This window comes from Arvicola amphibius, chromosome 17 (genome assembly GCF_903992535.2).
Source record: "Arvicola amphibius chromosome 17, mArvAmp1.2, whole genome shotgun sequence".
Taxonomy (NCBI): Eukaryota; Metazoa; Chordata; class Mammalia; order Rodentia; family Cricetidae; genus Arvicola; species Arvicola amphibius.
In genome coordinates this window covers 31880109-31901723 of record NC_052063.2, presented here as the reverse complement: position 1 = coordinate 31901723, position 21615 = coordinate 31880109, and the positions used below count along the sequence as shown (strand labels likewise).

General features: G+C 49.6%; 1 protein-coding gene across 1 annotated transcript; it reads left to right on the top strand.

Annotated features, from left to right (window-relative positions):
* The first annotated feature begins 925 nt into the window (after window positions 1-925).
* Window positions 926-21509, top strand: Gls2 (glutaminase 2). The gene is given in 22 exon segments (XM_038314403.2): window positions 926-1241; window positions 1243-1306; window positions 1308-1324; window positions 9930-10029; window positions 10388-10429; window positions 10431-10510; window positions 11043-11149; window positions 11152-11171; window positions 11753-11832; window positions 12260-12423; window positions 12603-12661; window positions 14825-14857; window positions 15140-15198; window positions 15710-15776; window positions 15901-15951; window positions 16086-16262; window positions 18487-18618; window positions 19096-19188; window positions 19354-19415; window positions 20311-20387; window positions 20846-20909; window positions 21035-21509. Coding segments are annotated over 22 exon segments (2001 nt in total). The 5' UTR covers window positions 926-945; the 3' UTR covers window positions 21192-21509.
* The last annotated feature ends 106 nt before the right edge of the window (window positions 21510-21615 follow it).

Below are 21615 nucleotides of genomic sequence, written 5' to 3'. Positions count from 1 at the left end.
TCCCTCCCTCTGTATGTGGTGTTGCACACACCTGTAATCCCTGCATTTAGAGAAGGCTGAGGCAACACGGGCTATATTCACAAGGCCCTGTCTCTAACGCACTAGTCGCGCGCACACACACACACACACACCACAAGGTTTCGTGTTCGCTGTCTTTTCATTTTCTTTTTTCTTTTTTTTCTTGGTTTTTCGAGACAGAGTTTCTCTGTTTCTTTCTGTGAGCTTTGGAGCCTGTCCTGGAACTCGCTCTTGTAGACCACGCTGGCCTCGAACTCACAGAGATCCGCCTGCCTCTGCCTCCCAAGTGTTAGGAATAAAAGGCGTGCACCACCAACCGCCCGGCTTTCACTTATTTTAATGCATGAAACTCTACAGAAAGAATTTCCGCAGCCACCAAATAAACTGCAGGCAGATTCACGCTAAGAACCTAGCCCCGGAACGACTCGCACGGAAGCGCGGCTGTTTCTGGACCTGCGCTCTCCACTCACCCGCCAGCAGCGGCATCCGTGACGCGGTGCTGAGTCCGCAGCCCGCACAGCAGTGACAGCGCACGGGCCGCTTCTGGCCTCCGAACGTCGCACGCCTCCGGTGCGCCACCCTCTCACTAGGTAGCTCCTGCTTTCCCGCTCGCTCTGATCTTTCTCTCTCGAGTAACATTTTTCAGTTGCACCAGAGAATCCCATCGTTCCCAGCCCTGCCGCTTCTCCCCCAGCTCCGACGGCGCAGAGAGAGGGGCTTCTCTCCCCACCACCGCAGTCCAGTGACGCGCCCCGGAGTCCGTGGGCGCGGGGGACCTGACTCTCCCGCCTCCCAGGGTTCTTCTTCTCGATGATTGGCCATGGGCCCTGTCCGTCTTGACTCCAGGCCCCGCCCTCTCCCACGCAGCGCCTTCCAGCCGCTGCTCACCGGTGGCCGCTGCACTCCTGGCTGGGGGCGACCAGGGCGATGGGTGCACACTGCAGGATCGGAGTCGCCACGGGACTGGCCCCTCCCCTGGTGCCAACCCCACCCACCCAGCTGGCCCTTTTCCTTCCAGGCTCGGCTGGCCGCCCAACTGTTCCCCCGCTCCTTAGGCTCGCCCGTCACTCTTCCACCCCTCCCTCCTCGCCACCGCTCGCACGTCTGGAGGCGCCCGGGCAGAGCGGCTGGCGCGCCGGGGGCATGCGCTCCATGAGGGTTCTGCAGAACGCGCTGAGCCGCGCGGGCAGCCACCGCCGGCGGGGAGGCTGGGGTCACCCGAGCCGGGCCCGCTCCTAGGCGGGGCGTCCGGTACCACTTCAGTGAGGCCGCGCCGCACAGCCACCAGCCCGCAGCACACGGATCAGTAAGGCTCGCGGGACAGGGGCAGGGGACAGGCTGGCTCCCACTCCCACTTGTCGTTCTCGCTAGCTCGCTGGAGTGCCCTGCCCAGAGAGCGCATCTCGTCTCCTCTCCGAGCTCACTAGCCTGCGATGCCTTTCCTTTAGATTGGGGATTTGGGTCCGCCGCGCTCGGGCGGTCAGGTGCCGTCCGCCCGGGAGGGCGTTTGGGCAGGTCGGTCTTCGAGATGATGCCTGTCCAAGGTGCGTACGTATGGGGAAAGCGGATGGGCGCCGAGTGTTGCCTGGTGCACACCTACCCATCCGCATCCTCTTTCTTCTCTGGTCCCGGTATTTTAGGGAAGGTAGTGGGTTATGGATCAGCTCCTCCCAGGCCAAAGTGCACTTGAGTCTGTCTGTGTGGTGTTTCTTGTTTCTGCGTGTCGTCAGTGGGTAATGTGTGGTGAGCGTCATTTCTGATGCGCACGTTCTGTGCGTATGTGTCCGGCGTGGTTTTGTAGCAGAGCGTAGCTGTAGAATATCTTACATGCAGGCAAAACACTCATAACAAGTTTCCAACTTGATCGTTGAATGTGTTGATTTTCGTAAATGAGGAAAATCGTGAGACACAGATTTTTCCAAACCAGAGTCAGAGCTATTAAGTTGCTCTGTCTCCCTGAATTGAAGAGTTTTTTTTCCTTTAGGGCCCATCTTTAACCCAGGAAGTCGACCGCCCTCCCCGCCCCCGCTTCCCCTACTGCCCAAGCCGCAGGGTTGACAGTATTGGAGAGTCATGGGCCCTGGGAGTGTGATACTATGAGGGGTTTCCCTGTTGGGAGGATAAAGGAGGTCAGCAAAAAGGGAATACCTTGTAATTCAGATTACTTTAAAATACTTAGTGTAGGGCCTGAGAGGTGGCCCGGTCATTAGAGTACTTGTTTCTCTGGTAGAGGACCTGGGTCTGATTTCCAGCACCCAAATGATGGCTCAGAACCATCCGTAACTCCCAGGCTTTCGTGTGTGTGCATTCATACAATAAAATAAATCTTTTAAAGCCCAGGCTGTGATGGCACACACCTTTAATATCCCAGCACTAGGGAGGGCATAGCGGCAGGCGATCTCTGAGTTCGAGGCCAGCCTGGTCTAATCGCGTGAGTTTGGATGAGCCAGGAATGTTAAAACAGAGAAACCCTGTCTCAAAAACAAAACAAAATCTTTTAAAACATTTAAAAATAAAAATTCCTACCACCAGGCAAGGTGGTGTAACACCTGTGTTGTTGGTGGGTGTTGTTTTTCAAGACAAGGTTCTCTGTGGTAGACCCTGGCTGTCCTGGAACTCGCTCTGTAGATCAGGCTAGCCTCTAACTCAGAGGTTCACCTGCCTCTGCCTCCCGAGTGCTGGGATTAAAGGTGTGTGCCACCACTGCCTGGTTTTATGAAGTTTTTGTTGTTTCCTGTTTTTTAATTTATTATTATTATTATTATTTTGCTGTGTAAGGGTGTTTTACTTTACTCATGTCTGTGTACTGCATTCATGCCTGCTCAGAGGAGAGTGTTGGATCCCCGGAAATGGAGTTATAGATGGGTGTGAGTCACCCATTGAACCCAGGTCCTCTGTAAGAAACAGGCGCTCTTAACCACCGAGCCATCGCTCCAGTCCTGAATCTCCTGATACTCTTGGAGAGGGCCCAGCTTCAGTTCCCAGCGTAGCTGATTAACATTTATCCGTAACTAGTTCCAGGGAATCTGGGTTATTCTGACCTCTCAGGGCACCAGGCCTGGCATGATGGTGCATAAATTTAGTCCCAGCACTCAGGAGGCAGAGGCAGGTGGATCTCTGTGAGTTTAGGCCAGCCTGATCTACAGAGTGAGTTCCAGGACAGCCAGAGCTGCAAATAGTTAATTCTGTGATATATCCATATATAGGTTTTATATAAGCATATAATTTAACAAGTGTAGAATTATAATATTTTCTTTGGTGAGCTATATCTTGCACATATGAGTTTTATTTATTTTTTTTTTTTCGTTTTTTTCGAGACAGGGTTTCCCTGTAGTTTCTAGAGCCTGTCCTGGAACTAGCTCTTGTAGACCAGGCTGGCCTCGAACTCAGAGATCCGCCTGCCTCTGCCTCCCGAGTGCTGGGATTAAAGGCGTGTGCCACAACCGCCCGGCTATGAGTTTTATTTTTAATTGATTTTTAACTACCGTATATGTATGAGTACCAGTGAACCTCGTGCTCATGTGGTCAGTGGGTAACTAGAGCTGGTTCCTTCCTTCTACCTTTTTTTTTTTTTTATTTAAAAATTTCCATCTCCTTCCCTCCTCCTCCCCCCTCCCTCCCCCCTCCTCCCCCTTCCCTCCCCTCCTTCCTTCTACCTTACGTGGCTTCTCAGGTCTCCAGGGCTGCAGGCGAGCACTGCTTCCTGCTGGTTGTCTTGCGTCACCCTGTATTCAGTTTTTTTAAAATGGCTTTGTTTACAGTTTTATGTTTATTTTGTGTGTATAGATATTTTACCAGTATGTATGTCTGTAGGAGGCCAGGAGAGGATGTCCAATCCCCTGGTGAGTGGTCCTATGGATGATGGAAATTGAATGTGGAACCCAGTAATTTTTTTGTTTGAAACAGTCTCATATAGCCTAAGCTGGCCTCAAACTCTATATAGGGGAGACCTTGAACTTGCCTTCACCTCCGGAGAGCTAGGATTACACATACCTCTTCTTCGTTTTTGAGACAGGGTTCTAGTAGTAGTGTTGCCTGGCCTGGAACTTCTGTGTAGACCTAGTTGGCCTGGAACCTTCCTTGATCCGGTCTCCCAAGACCCATGGAGTTATGAGGATATGTTTCCCATACTGGACAAGTCCTCCCACAATACAGTGGGGCATCCGAGAAGACGTTACTTTGTACATCCGCAGGGCACATTTCCAGAAGTCAGCTCTTTGGGTGAATGAGCTGTAAAGGATCTGGCTCTTGTCTGGTTGTCTGGTTTGGACACAGTGGGATACAGTGTTTCTCAGGACTAGGAATGGGGCAGCAGTGGTAGGACACTTGCCTGACATGCCTCAGGCTACAAGTTTGACCCCTAGCACCACACAAGAAAACAAAGATAGTTTTTGTTTTGTTTTGTTGTTGTTTTCCAAGACTAAGGTTTCTCTGTGTAACCTTGACTGTCCTCGAACTTGCTCTTGTAGCCATGGCTGGCCTCAAACTCACAGAGATCCGCCTCCTTCTGCCTCCGGAGTTAAATTAAATCGTGAGCCACCATGCCCAGCTCAAAGTAGTTCTTTTAGCCGGGTATGGTGGCACACACCTTTAATTCCAACATTTGGGAGGTAGAGGTAGGCGGATCTCTGTGAGTTCGAGGCCAGCCTGGTCTACAGATTGAATTCCAGGACAGTCAAGGTTACACAGAAAAACCCTGTCTTGAAAAACAAACAAACAAATTTAAGCCTAACTTAGTGGTGTGTGACTGTAGAGTTCTTGCATTGGAGAAGTAGGGCAAGATCAGATTCGACTACATTTCAAGTTCAAATGCAGCAGGGGCTGGATGGAACCACCTTAAAATCAATTTTGTAAGCCAAGCCAGCACATGCCTTTAGTCCCAGCACTTGGGAGGCAGACATAGTTTGGATCCCTGAATTCGAGAGCAGCCTGGCCTATAAAGTGAGTTCCAAGACAGCTAGGCTACACAGAGAAGCCCTATCTCGAAAAGAAGAAAGAAAGAAAATGTTTTCTAAGTATGATAATATTAAGAGGAGAACTTTTGATGGACCAGGAGGTCTTTGGAGCAGAGGTTCTCAACCTTCCTAAACACTGCAACCCTTTATTTATTTTTTTAAATATTTATTTATTATGTATACAATATTCTGTCTGTATGTCTGCCTGCAGGCCAGAAGAGGGCATCAGATCTCATTTCAGATGGTTGTGAGCCACCATGTGGTTGCTGGGAATTGAACTCAGGACCTCTGGAAGAGCAGCCAGTGCTCTTAAGCGCTGAGCCATCTCTCCAGCCCCAACTGCGGACCCTTTAATACAGTTTAATACAAAACCTTATGTGGTGACCCCCCCAACCAGAAAATTTCCTTCATTGCTACTCGGTGAACTATAATTTTGCTACTATTATGAATCATAAAGTAAATATCTGTGTTTTCCCTTATTTATTTATTCTCTCATACATTACATCCCAACCACAGATTCCCCTCCTCCACTCCTCCCAGTTCATCCCTACACTTCTCTTCCCTTCAGAAAAGGGCAGCCCCCTGAGGGATATCAGCCAAATGTCGCATAACAAGTTACAATACGACTAGACACCTCTCCTCATATCAAGGCTGGGCAAGGCAACCCAGTAGGAGTAGGAGGAAAAAAGTTTCCAAAAGTAGGCAAAAGAGTCAGAGACAGCCCCCACTCCCACTGTGAGGAGTCCCACAGAAGACCAAGCTACACAATCGTAACAGATATGCAGAGGATATAGCTCAGACCCATGCAGGGTTGTCAGATGGAGTCTTTCTGAGCCCCTGTGAGCCCTGGTTAGTTGATTCTGTGGGCTGTGTTTTTGAGGTGTCCTTGGCCTCTCTGGCTCCTACAATCCTTCCTCCCCTCTTCTTTGGGGTTCCCCAAGTTCTGTTTGTTTTGCTGTGGGTCTCTGTATCTGCTCCTATCAGTAGCTGGATGGAGCCTCTCTGGTGACGATTATGCTAGGCTCTGGTCTACGAGGACAGGCAAAATAGCATAGAACTTGCTTTGCCGGTCATGTTTGGTTCTATACTAGGTCTCTGGCTTGTCCAGCATCTGGTTCCAGACCATTCAGGCAGTGTCAAACATGGGTTGACACTGGCTCTTCTGGCTCGGGTCTCAACTTTCCAGTCACGGTTTGGTTACTCCTACAAGTTCTGCGCCTCCTTTACCTCAGCACACTTGCAGGCAGGACAAATCGTAGGTTGAAGCTTTTGTGGCTGTGTTGATGCCCCAGCCCCTCTACTAGAAGCCTTGCCTGGTGACAGAAGATGACCAGTTCAGGCTCCATGCGCCTCCCCCCCCCCCCACTGCTAGAAGTCTTCACTAAGGTCATTTTTATAGATTCCAGGGGGGGTTTCTACCTCACCCCCCCCAATGACTCCCAATTCCAGTCATCTCTCCCCAACACCCGATCTCTCCTGTTCCCATCCCCACCTGCCTCCAGTCCAGCCATGAACTCTATCTATTTCCCCTTCTGAAGGAGGTCCATGTGTCCCCTTTAGAGCCCTCCTTGTTACTAGCCTCTCTGGGTCTGTTGGATTGTAGCACAATTATCATTACTTAACAGTTAATATCCACTTATGAGTGAGTACATACCATGTTTGTCTTTCTGGTCTGGGTTACCTCACTCAGGTGATTTTTTTTTCTAGTTCCATCCATTTGGCTGCAATGATGTTATTTTTTTTAAACAGCTGAGTAATACTCCATTGTGCAAATGTACCACATTTTCTTACCCATTCTTCAGTTCGAAGGGACATCTAGATGGCTTCCAGTTTTGGCTATTCTGAATAAAGTTGCTATGAATATAATTGAGCAAGTGTCCTTGTGGTAGGTTGGAACGTCCTTTGGATATATGCCCGGGAGTGGAATAGCTGGATCTTGAGGTAGATCAATACTCAATTTTCTGAGGAACTGCCATACTGATTTCCAAAGTGGCTGTACAAGTTTGCACTCCCACCAGCAATGGATGAGTGTCCCCCTTGCTCCACATCCTCTCCAGCATGAGCTGTCACTTGTGTTTTTTTTGATATTAGTCATTCTGACAGATGTAAGAATGAATCTAAGTCATCTTGATTTGTATTTTCCTTATGGCTAAGGATGTTGAACATTTAAGTGTTTCTCAGCCATTGAGATTCCTCTGTTGAGAACTCTCTATTTAGAACTATACCCCCATTTTTAATTGGATTATTTGGTTTGTTTGTTCTAGTTTCTTGAGTTCTTTATATATTTGGATATTAGCCCTCTGTCAGATGTGGAGTTGGTGAAAATCTTTTCCCATTCTGTGGGCTGCCGTTGTGTCCCATTGATAGTGCCCTTTGCCTTATAGAAGCTTTTCCGTTCATGAGGTCCCATTTATTAATTGTTGATCTTCGAGCCCACACTATTGGTGTTCTGTTCAGGAAATTGTTGTGCCAATGCATTCAAGGCTATTTCCTACTTTCTCTTCTATAAAGTTCAGTGTATCTAGATTTATGTTGTGGTTTTTGAGCTCCTTGAACTTGAGTTTTGTGCAGGGTGATAGATATGGATCTATTTGCATTCTTCTACATGCTGACATTCAGTTTGACCAGCACAATTTGTTAAAGATGCCTTATTTCTTCCATTGTATATATCTGCCTTCTTTATCAAAAACCAGGTACCTGTAAGTGTGTGGATTTACATCTGGGATGTCAGTTCGATTCCACTGATCAACCTGTCTGTTTTTATGCCAGTACCATGCAGTTTTTATTACTGTAGCTCTGTAGTACAGTTTGAAATCAGGGATGGTGATACTTCCAGAAGTTTGCTTTTTCTTTTCTCTTTTCTTTTCTTTTCTTTTCTTTTCTTTTTTCTTTTTTTTTTTTTTTGGACAGGATTGTTTTAGTTATCCTGGGTTTTTGTTTTTTCATATGAAGTTGAGTATTATTCTTTCAAGGTCTGTAAAAAACATGTTGGAATTTTGATGGGGATTGTTGAATCTTTAGATTGCTTTTGGTAAGATGGCCATTTTTTTTACTATGTTTATCCTAAAAATCCATGAGCATTGGAGATCTTTCCATCTTCTGAATATCTATGTTCTGAATATCTAATTCCAATGACCTCTGGGAAAAGGTGGTTTGACACCAAAGGGGTCACGACCTACAGGTTAAGAATGACTGCTTTAGATATTTTAGAAGCTTTATACCAGTGGGGGAGACCTTTGGGGTCTAAGGGCCTTCCTAGTAATGCAAGTTGGTTGTTATTATTGAAGACCCATGTGCTTTAGGCCCTTGGCTCAGTCTAGGGAGAGAAAGATGAGCAGCACTGGCTTACAGGGACAGTCCAGGCAGGTGCATGGTCAATGTATGGAGGACAGCAGCCAGCATTCCCACATCTGCACTCCGAAGGGCAGCGTGCACAGGATCAGAGTGCTGTCTGTCGGAGTCAGAGCGAGAGGCCCTGAGGCCAAACTCACAGCTAGGTCCTGGTTCATCACTTGGCCCACACGATGACTTGGGGCTGGTAAATAAAGCATTTTTACTGTAAAGGAAAAGGAAGGAAAAGACAGAAGAGATTGGAATAAAAGGAATTTAATCTGTAGGCACTGAGGGGTTTGTGGGAGGTTTTTTGTTTGTTTTTGAGACAGAGTCTCTCTATGTAACCCTGGCTGTTCTGGAACTCCCTCTGTAGATCACACTGGCCTCAAACTCACAGAAATCCACCTGCCTCTGCCTCCCAAGTGCTGGGATTAAAGGTATGTGCCACCATGCCTGGATGGCACTGATATTTTTGTTTTAGTCCTTATTTTTATTCCTGTTTATTGGGGAGGGTTATTCATGAAGGCCAGAAGAAGACATTTAATCCCCTGAAGAAACTGGCAGGGGTTTGTGAGTGACTCCCCCCCCCCCCCGCCCCAACGTGAGTCTTCTGCGGGATAACAGGTGCGCTTAACTGCTGAGACATTCTCCAGCCACTTGTTTCTGGTTTGCACACAGTCTCGTCTCGGACAGCCCAGGCTGGCCTCAGACTGACTATGTGGCTGAGGGTGACTCCTGATTCTCCTGCCTCCACCTCCCATGTTTTAGGATTACAGGAATATATCACCTCACCCTGTTTGTACCACAGGTTTTTGTTTGTTTGTTTGTTTGTTTGTTTCGAGACAGGGTTTCTTTGTGTACCCCTGGCTGTCCTGGACCTGCTGTGTAAACCAGGCTGGTCTACACCTTCAACTCAGAGATCCACCTGCCTGTACCTGAGTGCTGGGATTAAAAGCTAAAGGCATGCACTACCATGCCCGGCTTTGGGGTTTTGAGTGGAAAATTGCTAAGTTTCAGAAGGACAGCTGGCATGGAGGGCAGGGGAGTATCGTAGCAGATGACAGGCAGGAAGTTGATGGTTGGCTTACTTTCCGTCTGTTTGTCATGGAGTGTGGTCCTGAGCCTGACACCACCTGTGTAAAGGAGGCATTCCTACCTTCGTCTCATAGATAAGCAGAAGCCGGCTAGCAATAGTCATCGAGCTGCCTAAGTCACATAGCAATGGGAACAAAGCAGGGACTCTTTCCAGGACACAGGAGAAAGAGGGGGGATCTAAGAAAAATGAAGATGAATTCGTCGAGTGTTGTGACCAACTCAGTATAGACACAGAATGAGGGAAGAATCAAAATAGTTCCGCAGTGCAGCTTGGCATCCCGGTGTTATTTGTGTACCGGCCCCTCATGGGAAATATGTGAGCAGAGACAGCTCTTGCTGGGTGCGTTCAGTTTTCAGGGTGTGTGGGACGTCTGGAAGTGGAATTATCTAGACAGCTTGAAATGAAGGTCTGAAAGTTTAGAGCTTTGGAAAGAAATCTGAGAGTAGGATTCACATCTCGTGCCGGAGGTGGAGTTAGGAGGAGACGGAGCATCCTCAGGCCCCCGCCTTCCCATCTCTTCCCCCCAGTGATGCGTCAGACAGCGGCATGCTGCCTCGCCTCGGTGATCTGCTCTTCTACACCATTGCTGAGGGACAGGAACGGATCCCCATCCACAAGTTCACTACCGTAAGTGGCTGTCTGCCTGTCCAGAGAACCCTGGCTCCTTAGAGGCTCTGGAACGTGAGAAAAGGCTGGTTGACAAAGTATAGGTTAGCTAAGGGTTGCTATGTGAACACTGAACAATACAGAGGACTGATGGCTGCCTGGGCCAATGAGCCAATGCCATCGTCCTTCCCCTAAGTCCAGATGATAACACCTCTCATGAAAAGTGGCAAGAGCTGCTCCAGTCCCTTTGCTTAGTTCCCAAACCATGTTCTACCGATTGTGGTAGTTAGCGGTGGGTGATTTGGGATCTATTGGGAAAGACTGAGGAATAGACTGCTGTCCTTGGCTGACCTTACCAGGCCTCTTCTTTCCCCCAAAGGCCCTGAAGGCCACTGGACTACAAACGTCAGACCCGCGGCTTCCAGGACTGCATGAGCAAGATGCAACGTATGGTCCAAGAGTCCAACAATGGTGGCCTCTTGGACCGAGATCTCTTCCAAAAGTGAGAGCCCCAGAAACGAGCATTGCCCCCAGAGCTGTTCTGTAGGAAGAAGAGTCTTGGGAATTAAGGAGTTCAGTTCTTCATGTTGTTTTACTTATAATACAAGCAATGCATACTCATTATGAAAAATAATACAGAAATACATGTTCTTTTCTACTCAGTCCTAGCCCCTTTCCCAGATGTAAACATTGTTAACAGATTAGTGAGTGTGTTCTAGAAAATGCCCTGTATGCTCACATACACTTATGGCTGTATATATTAGGACTTCTCAACGCTAAAGCCCATAGGCTATGCTTTTTCTGATTTTAGTATTTTTCTCATAATGTCTCAGGATATCTTCCTATGTCTTTAGAACCCCTCATTTTGGAGGTTAGGGAATTTAAATCTCATGAGATAAAATGACGGCCAAAAGTCACACAGCTGTTGGTCTGAAACCAGACGAACGCTCACAGTCCTGTTTATCCCCAGCTTGTGTGGTTCCCATGCCTAGTGTATCTCTGCAGCCCCTAACACACTCGTATCTGGGATCCAGGTGTGTGAGCAGCAACATTGTGCTCCTGACTCAGGCGTTCCGAAAGAAGTTTGTCATCCCCGACTTCGAGGAGTTCACGGGCCACGTGGATCGCATCTTTGAGGATGCCAAGAGCTCACTGGGGGCAAAGTGAGGGCCGGGGAATGAGGGAGGGGCGGGGGCTCTGGGCTAGACACACATTGTTTCTCAGAGACTTCCTGGGGCTGAGGTTCAGTGATACAGGCTGAGAAGCAGAGCCTCAGAAACAAGGACACGGCTTCATGTGTTTCTACGTGTATTCTAATAGCATGTGGCAAGACCTTAGGTTTTTGTGGACATGGATGGCAGAAGATAGGCTTTGTGGCACAGGCCTATAATCCCAGTTCTCGGGAGGTTAAGGCAGAAACAGAAGTTTGAGGTCAGCTTGGATTCTTTAGGGAGACTCTGTTTCAAAGTAAAGATATTCAGTCGAGCCTTCAAGATTTATAGGGAGTGGACCTGAAAACCCAGCCCTAGAATTGCCAGTTTTTAATGTTCCATGGGCTTTCCTGCTATTCCGCCATGGTTAGGACTACAGAGGTAGGGTTGCCAGGGACTGAGGGCCTGGGTGCTTCTGGAAGCAGCGCACAGAAGGACTGTCTGCCGGAGGAGACAGAATATCAGCTTCTACCACACAGCTGTACTGTTCTCCGTCCTCACCTCTCTCCCCTTCTCTACCTATTCATGCCCAGGTGGCAGCCTACATCCCTCAGCTGGCCAAGTCAAACCCAGACCTTTGGGGTGTCTCCCTGTGCACTGTGGATGGTCAGCGGTAAGATCCTGGGTGACGCTGGGCCTTGTGGTGCACGCCTTTAATCCCAGCACCTGGACGGCAAAGGCAGGAGGATCTCTGAGTTCAAGGCCAGTCTGGTCTACGGAGCGAGTTCTGGGACAGCCAGGGCTCTGTAGAGAGACCTGGCCTCAAAAACAAACAAGGGGGCTGGAGAGCTTGACAGTAAGAGTACTGGCTGTTCTTCCTGAGGACCCAAGTTCAATTCCCAGCACCCACATGGCAGCTCACAACTGTCTGTAACTCCAGTTTCAGGGTACCCGACACCCTCATACATGCAGACAAAACACCAGTGCACATAAATAAACATTAAACAAGCAAACACCAAGAGATGCTGGGTGAGAGGGAGGTGCTGAAGGGCGCAGGCGAAGGAAGCCCAGCCCCTTTTATGGACCCTCTCTTTCTCCAGGCACTCTGTGGGCCACACGAAGATCCCGTTCTGCCTGCAGTCCTGTGTCAAGCCCCTCACTTACGCCATCTCTGTGAGCACCTTAGGCACTGACTACGTGCACAAGTTTGTGGGCAAGGAACCCAGCGGTCTGCGCTATAACAAACTGTCCCTCAACGAGGAAGGTGAGCAACTCCAGGGCGCACGCTTTCCCTTAGCCCTACAGCTCTCTTCTCCCATTCTTCTTTGCCTTTTCTCTCATCCAGGTAGGAGCCAGAGCCAACCCCTGTTAGCTTCAGAATGGGAGCGATATAAAGCAGGTTTTCGTTAGTGGCCAACAAGACTCTGGTTTGTGTTTCCCCAGGAATCCCCCATAACCCCATGGTCAATGCCGGTGCCATCGTTGTCAGCTCCTTGATCAAGGTCAGTACAAGTCTCACCCTGTGAAAGGTAATAGTCTCTCATCCTTTTATTCCTGCATCCTTATCTGTTCATCTCTCCAGGGAGACTGGCGGGGTACCCGGTCCTTTGAGGGTTAATAAGAGGCATGGAAAAGTACAACAGGAAGCCAGATGTTGTAAGCTATGGATATCAGTAGAGTTCGCACATCACGTCCCTCGTCCTCCCTGCCCCCGCCTATAGCTCTGCAGCCCAGAGCTCTGACCATTACAGAAATGAGCAGGTCGTGACCCCTGCCTGGGACCAACAGCCAGATGCCAAAGGCAGGGGGAGGACAACACCATCAGGCATTGATTGGCCACTCCTGGGTGAGAGACTCACTGAGAAAAGGGTGAATGGCCAGTTCAGGGCAGTTGTTCACGTCACCTGGAACTGCGAGCTGGCCTTGAGCAAGGGGTGTCAGGCAGGCTCTTCAGCTGCAGCTCTCCCAGGCTTGAGCAAGAACCTGGGAGCAGCGTGGGCAGCCACACCATGGGGCCAATCACAACCCCTCCTGAGGAAGGTGGTGTTAGGAACCCTTCCCCCCAGGAGCTCAGGTGTCAGAGTCCCCGGAGTGTTGACTCTATAGCTGACATATGCAGGAAGCGATGGATGGGGGGGAGGGACCGAGGCAAATGTGCCTGGCTGTTCCATGACAGTTTTGTCTGCAGCCCCGTCTTGGGGGTCTGTCTCATCTTAATCTCATCTAAATCAGCGTGGTGAACCTGACTCACAGCTAAGCTAAACTTCTGCTTCGGAGCTGGGGATGAAGCTCAGTAGTAGAACATTTGCCCCCACAGTCTGTGGAGACCCTCGGTTCAATCTCTGGCACCGCTAAAAAGAAATGATTTCTGTTTCATTTATCAGTATAGCTGGGGGGTGTAGCTCAGTGGCAGAGCATTTGACCAACATACCTGAAGTCCTAGTTTCAATCCGGGTAATAGAAGAAAATCATTTATCAATGTAATTGAGTATTAACAGACATCCCATTTCTGTCCCCAAGAGTATGGGAATCAGGTACAGGGTAGAGTAAGGCTAATGGGGTGTAAGGAACGTGAGTGGGGGCTGGGAGGCGGTGGTGCACACTTTTAATCTCTCTGCTGGGAGGCAGAGGCAGGCAGATTTCTGAGTTCAAGGCTCCCAGGTCTACAAAGCAAGTTCCAGGACAGCCAGGCTACACAGAGAAACCCTCTCCTGGAAAAGAGAGAGAGATTTGGACCATGGTAGCATATACCTGTAATGCCAGAACTTGGGAAGTACAGGTAGAAAAATCATAAATTCAAGGCTAGTCTGGGATACATGAGACCTTTACTAAAAAATAAATAAAATGGATGGTGGTGGTGAGGGATAGGGCCAGACTGGAGACAGGGATGAGGGCTTGAGATTGAGGCTAAAAAGTAGAGGTGAGGCTGGGGAGGGGGAGGCTTGGAGGAGGTGAGACTGGGGAGGGGGAGGCTTGGAGGAGGTGAGGCTGGGGAGGGGGAGGCTTGGAGGAGGTGAGGCTGGGGAGGGGGAGGCTTGGAGGAGGTGAGGCTGGGGAGGGGGAGGCTTGGAGGAGGTGAGGCTGGGGAGGGGGAGGCTTGGAGGAGGTGAGGCTGGGGGAGGGGTGAGGTGGGAGGGGAGTGAAACCGGGGATGGAGGAAGCTGATTGATGCAGTGAGGTTATCTGAATCCTCATTCTCTGATAATTTAAATTTTTGTTTGTTTTTTTGAGGCAAGATCTTTCTGTGTACCCCCAAACTACCCTTGAAATCTTTCAGTAATCCTCCTGCCTCAGCCTCTGAAGTGCTGGGAATACAGGCATGCATCACCAGACTGGTCAATAGTTTGGTTTTCTCTGTTACTAGACATAGACCTGCAGGCAGAAAGGTCTCAGCTAGTTAAACAACAAGGAACACGTGCCTATAACACCAGCTACTCAGAGACCAGAGGATCACAGGGCCACGACTAACTCAGACCAGCCTGGACATGAAGCTGTCTCAGAAGCAGCAAAAATGTAACATTGTCTGTTACATTTAACACTGTAAAATGTAACGTTGCCAGTAGCGAGGCTAGCCTAACACGCCAGCTCCACAGTGCCCTTGTGACCCTTCTGTTTGCCGTCTGTCTAGGCCTGGAATACTGATTGCTTTCTCTCTCTCTCTGCAGATGGACTGCAACAAAGCCGAGAAGTTTGATTTTGTAAGTTCTTTGCACGCCACGTCTTGCTGCCTTTCCCATGGCTGCTGTCTTCTACAGCTGCCTCTGGTGCCTGGCTTAAGCCAAAGGCTTCACCAACCCAGAGTAGAAGCGGTACCTCCAGGGGAGAGGGACCCACCCGCTGGCTTCAGCCTCTGGAGATCTCTGCTCTCCTGGGCAAAGCTGGGATGAGGACGGAGGGGTTCAGAGTGGCTTGCCAGCCTGAGCGGTGTTTTCTAGGGCTCTTTAGTCAGAAGGCATCACTCCGGCCCCCTTCCCTTCCAGGTACTGCAGTATCTGAACAAGATGGCTGGGAATGAATTCATGGGGTTCAGCAATGCCACGTAAGGACTGGCTGAGTGCATTGTACTGTTACGTATAGGTGCGCGTGGTGGGGCAGCTAAAGAGGGAGGGGAAAGAACAGATACTCTCTTAGGAAGGAACTCAAGGAGGGGGGGTGGCCTCCCAGCTTCCTCCGGGCCCCTTTATGGACATCCATTTGCTTGGAGAGATGGCGACACACTTCGATCCGCGTATAATGAGAAAGGCAGTGTGAGAGTTTGTGCCTGAGCCCTGGTTAAGACTCAAAGCCGAAAACCGTGCCAGATTTCCTAGACAGAACGGCTAGACAGCTTTGGGTGGGTTTGTTTGGTCTGTTCACATCTTACCGCAAAGCTACACAGAGTGTTTGCTCAGGTTCACGAGTTCCCACTAATATTCTGTGAGACGCTGTAAGGGGGCTGATTCAGTGTGACACAGGCGAATAGAGTGGTGTACCCCAGGAAAGGCAGGGTCCCCCCTTCTCCCTCTTCCTGCCTCTTCAACGTCAAACGCTACATTTGGTACCTGTTTCAGATTCCAGTCAGAGAAGGAAACCGGGGATCGGAATTACGCCATTGGCTATTACCTCAAGGAAAAGAAGGTAACTGGGAAAGGCCAGCAGAGAAGTCCCTGGGGATTCTGCTGCCAGGCTAGGCCTAGCCGGAGGGGTTGGAGATGTTGTGTGATCACGTCCTGAAGGAACTGCCCCCCCCCCTTCCCTGCAGTGCTTCCCCAAGGGAGTGGATATGATGGCCGCCCTGGATCTCTACTTCCAGGTACACAAACACCCCGGGTTCTCTGGGTTACGGGGGAGACCCTTCTCTCTGGTGGTCCTCTCGATGTCAAGAACATCTCTCTTGGTTGCTGTGCTCATGCCGACACTGCCCTTTGACCCCTCTCGTTCCCGTAGCTGTGTTCTGTGGAGGTCACCTGCGAATCAGGCAGCGTCATGGCCGCCACTCTCGCCAACGGTGGCATCTGCCCCATCACCGGCGAGAGCGTGCTGAGTGCTGAAGCCGTGCGGAACACCCTCAGCCTCATGCACTCCTGCGGCATGTATGACTTCTCTGGCCAGTTCGCCTTCCATGTGAGTGTCCCCGGCTCTGCTGTCCACCTGCCGTGATTGCGGGGCCAAGAAGGGAGGGTGGGGTGAGGCTTACCCCTGCCTCCTTCACAAACATCTAGCCAGGCTAAAAATCCTTAGGGAAATTTGCCAAACACATCACATTCCTTAAACATATAGACCCTTTACATAGCTGACTCCCATCTTAGACGTCACTTCCAAAGAGAGGCATGGTTGATTTGTTTGTAGCCTTAGACTCACAGTGATCCTCCTGCCTCAACCTCTCAAGTACTGGAACTACAGCCATACACTTTCACACCTGGTCTTTTTTCTTGTTTGATTGGGTATTGAGGATCAAACCTAGGTCTTAACCATGGTAGGGAAGTGCCGTGCCACCGAACTGCACCCCCAGCCAGTGCTATACTGTGCCTCTGAACTGCACTCCCAGCCAGTGCTGTGCACTGAACTGCACCCCCAGCCAGTGCCGTGCCACTGAACTGCACCCCCAGCCAGTGCTATACTGTGCCTCTGAACTGCACTCCCAGCCAGTGCCGTGCACCAAACTGCACCCCCAGCCAGTGCTATACTGTGCCTCTGAACTGCACCCCCAGCCAGTGCTGTGCACTGAACTGCACCCCCAGCCAGTGCCGTGCCACTGAACTGCATCCCCAGCCAGTGTCATGCCACCGAACTGCACCCCAGGCCAGTGCCGTGCCTCCGAACTGCACCCCCAGCCAGTGCCGTGCCTCTGAACTGCACCCCCAGCCAGTGCTGTGCCTCTGAACTGCACCCTCTTTCTGATGAAAGAAAACCACCTCCACCTCTATTCAGAGCACCCTAGTCCTTTTCTTCTCAGTGTTTGCTTTAATTATTTCATCTATTTTTAAAGATTTGTTTTTTATTATGGGGGAGTATGTACAGAAGATGCCCACTGAGGCTAGAAGTATTGGGAATCCCCCCCCGCCAGAATCCTCCCCTCCCCTTGGCGAAGATGGAGCTTCAGCTGGTTGTGAGCCTGTCAGTTTTGGTAGTTGGAATTGAACGTGAGTTCTTTGCAAGAAGAGTGCAGGCTCTTGATTACTGAGCCACCTCTCCAGATCTCACCACCACCCCTTTTAAAATAATTTATTTTTTTTTTAAATCCCAGCACTTGGGAGGCAGAGGCAGGCAGATCTCTGTGAGTTCATGACCAGCCTGGTCTACAGAGCAAGTTCAGGACAACCAGGGATGCATGGAGAACCCTTGTCTCAAAAAATATGGGTTTTTTATTTATTTTTAAGTTATGTGTATGGGTGTTTTGCCTGCATGTATGTCTGTAAACCATGTACATACAGTGCTCACACCAGCCAGAAGAGGGTGTGGGATCTTCTGGAACTGGAGTTACAGACAGTTGTGAGCTGCCATGCTGTTGTTGAGAACCAAACCCTGGCCTTCTGAAAGAGCAGCCCGTGCTCTTAACCACTGAGCCATCTTTCCTGTCCCCAGGTCCCATTTTTAAATTTTAAAAATGTATTTATCATCAGTGTATGCATGGTGGTGCATGTGTGGAGGTTTTTCCTCTCTTACACCTTTGTGGGTTCTGGGGATCAAACGCAGGTTGCTAGACTTGCACAGGAGGCCCCCCTTTTACCTGAGAAGCCATCCCGCGGGCCCCTATTTACCCTTTGCCTATCTCCTACCACCACAGTAAAGGTTGAATGAGAGACGGTCTCCTGGGGCTGGAAAGATGGCTGGGTATTTAAGAGTATTTGCTGCTTTGGGAGAGGACCATCTGGAACTCTAGTTCCAGGGCGCTCAGTGCCCTCTTCTGGCCTCCTCGGGCATCAGGCACACATGTGGTGCACATACACACACTCATATATGGAAAATTAAAGTAAGTAAAAATCCTTTTTTTGTGTGTGTGTGTGGTTTTTCGAGACAGGATTTCTCTGTAGCTTTGGAGCCTGTCCTGGAACTCACTCTGTAGACCAGGCTGGCCTCAAACTCACAGAGATCCACCTGCCTCTGCCTCCCAAGTGCTGGGATTAAAGGTGTGAGCCACCACTACCCGGCTGTAAAAATCCTTTTTTAAAGGGAGGGCTGGGGACCATTTCCTAGTTTGAGACCACCCCCAGCAGAGTGCTGTTTGTGTCTTAGCAAGCATTTCCTGCTACACTAATGCATGGTAGGAGAAGACAGCAGTCAGGCGAACTAAAGCGCCGAGAACTTGTCCATGCTGTCACTTAGACTAGCCCGCCTTGTTCCTCAGGTGGGTCTGCCAGCCAAGTCAGCTGTGTCTGGAGCCATCCTCCTGGTTGTGCCCAATGTCATGGGGATGATGTGTCTGTCACCTCCATTAGACAAGCTGGGGAACAGCCAAAGGGGCATCAACTTCTGCCAGGTAAAGTGTTCTGCGTTTAATACTTTTTAAGAATAAATTAATGAGCCGGGCGGTGGTGGCACACACCTTTAATCCCAGCACTCGGGAGGCAGAGGCAGGCGGATCTCTGTGAGTTCGAGACCAGCCTGGTCTACAAGAGCTAGTTCCAGGACAGGCTCCAAAGCTACAGAGAAACCCTGTCTCGAAAAACCAAAAAAAAAAAAAAAAAAAAAAAAGAATAAATTAATGAGCCAGGCGTGGTGCCGCATGCCTTTAACCCCAGCACTCGGGAGGCAGAGAACTCTGTGAGTTCAAGGCCAGCCTGGTCTACAGAGAAAGTTCCAGGACAGCCTGGTCAATACACAGAAACTTTGTCTCAAAAAATAAACAAACAAAAAAGAATAAATTAAATTAATGGTAGCCACTATAGTTAAAGCAATCTGAGCTCCTAGAAAGGGCAAGGGATAAGTAAACAATTCCTTTGGCTTCTAATTCTAGAAGCTGGTGTCACTCTTTAACTTCCACAACTATGACAACCTGCGGCACTGTACGCGGAAGTTAGACCCACGACGAGAAGGAGGAGAAGTCAGGGTGAGGAAAACCCGGGCAGCCTAAAGGGTATTTCAAAACAAAACATCCCGTGACACTTCAGCCAGGTCGTTGGTGAAGTGTTAATGGAGAGGGTCACACGTAGGGGTGGACATGGGTGGATTCAAAGCCACAGTTAATCCCAGGTGGGTACAATGTATGTTTCAGAACAAGACCGTGGTGAACCTGTTATTTGCTGCATATAGTGGAGATGTCTCAGCTCTTCGAAGGTAATTCTACTGTGGCTAAATAAATGCGATGGGGCACTCTGGGTCAGATACCTTATTAGGGACTCAGCATAGCAAACTACTGAACGCTTCAGTTTTAGGGTTAGAGCGGATACACTGCAATTTAGATGAGCGCATACCTGCTTGTGTTCGTGTGTGTGTGTGTGACTCTGTGTGTGTGTGTGTGTGTGTGCGAGCGTACATGCACCTGTTCGTGCAGCTGCACATTTGTGGGTGTGTGTACATGGCAGCCAGAGGACACCTTCAGGTGTCAATCCTCAGGGGCCATCCACCTTGCTTTTTGAGACAGTCTCTCACTGGCCTTGAGCTCAACAAATCAAGTTCCCTGGACTTTTGTCTGTTTCCCACCCAGTCTGGTTACAGGCGAGTGTTACTATGCCTGGTTTGTATGTGTGTTTTAATGTGGGTTATGTGAATCAAACTCGGTCTCAGTTTCTCGTGCTTCCCCAGAAAGCACTGTACTGAACCATCTCTAGCCTTAGGGATTTGTTTGTTGCTTTAAAATCAAAGCACCAGCCGGGCGGTGGTGGCGCACGCCTTTAATCCCAGCACTCGGGAGGCAGAGGCAGGCGGATCTCTGTGAGTTCGAGACCAGCCTGGTCTACAAGAGCTAGTTCCAGGACAGGCTCCAAAGCCACAGAGAAACCCTGTCTCGAAAAACCAAAAAAAAAAATAAATAAATAAATAAATAAATAAATAAAATCAAAGCACCTGCCTTAGGTTAAGAATTTAGCTACAGCAGGCACTGTGATTGACTTGGGAATGATAAGTTTAGTCCTTGGAAGTGGGGACTCTGCCTCAAATGGATCACCAGTATGAATCCATCCAGAGATTCTAGACCGATGTGGGTAACCCAAGCTGCTTTCCACCCCCTCAGGTTTGCTCTGTCAGCCATGGATATGGAGCAGAAAGACTATGATTCCCGCACAGCCCTGCATGTTGCTGCAGCTGAAGGTATTTAAAAGGTTAAAGAGGGGGCTGGAGAGATGACTCAGTGGTTAAGAGCACTGCCTGCTCTTCAAAGGTCCTGAGTTCAATTCCCAGCATCCACATGGTGGCTCAAAGCCATCTGTAATGCGATCTGGTGCCCTCTCTGGCAGGCATACACACAGATGGAACACTGTATACATAATAAATACATCTTTAAAATGATAATAATAATAATAAAGGGTTAAAGAGGAAGGGCAGAGTATGAGACCCTTCTTTTCCACCAGGCATACCCCTATCATTGTGCTCTTAAAGGGCACAGCCAGTTTTGCCTACGGGCACCTCTCCTGACTGACTGAAACTAGATGCTGGCAGGGAGGAAATGTCCGGGACCTCCTCCCCTCTGGCACAGACTCCAGCTACCAAGGGTCCCCCGAAGTGGTCAGGCCTGGGCACTCTCATTTCCCTTCTGCCCCTATTCCTAGGACACATTGAAGTCGTCAAGTTTCTGATCGAGGCTTGCAAAGTGAATCCTTTTGTCAAGGACAGGTGAGTAGGGGTAGTGAGAACGGGAAGGCGGGTGACCCCGCTGGCCTGCAGCCACCGTGCACAGACACACAACTATGGCATGCTCCATGTCTTCTTTGCCTAATCGTGATCCTTGTTTCTCACAGGTGGGGCAACATTCCCCTGGATGACGCTGTGCAGTTCAAACACCTAGAGGTGGTCAAACTGCTCCAAGATTACCATGACTCCTACATGCTCTCTGAGACTCAGGCTGAAGCAGCAGCTGAGACCCTGTCCAAAGAGAACTTAGAAAGCATGGTATAAGCGCAGGCCAGGGGCAGTCCCTGCTCAAGAAAAAGCTGGCCATCCATTTAATGCACAGCCACCAAAATTACTGTGGGAAGCTGCTTCAGTGGGGATCAACACAGCCATGTGGTGACACGGGCCAGTGTTTTGTGAGAAAACCCTCCATCACCCAGTAAATAGCACACAAAAGCGCCTCTGTGAACACCTGCAGTAGAAGCTACCCATAGACACCTCAAGGTGTAGTGCAATGGCTTCATCCGCTCAAAAGTAGCCCAGGTCTTTACCCAGGTCCCTTGTTCCTCTCTGAAGAAGTTACTATGAGAACAAGATACGTCCCTGTAGCCACCTGGCACATGTATCTGCCACAGAGTAAGAGAAGCAGGCAGAGTCAAAGCGCCTGGCCTAGAAATCTGCAGAGATCTGTCCCCTTAGCAGGACATGC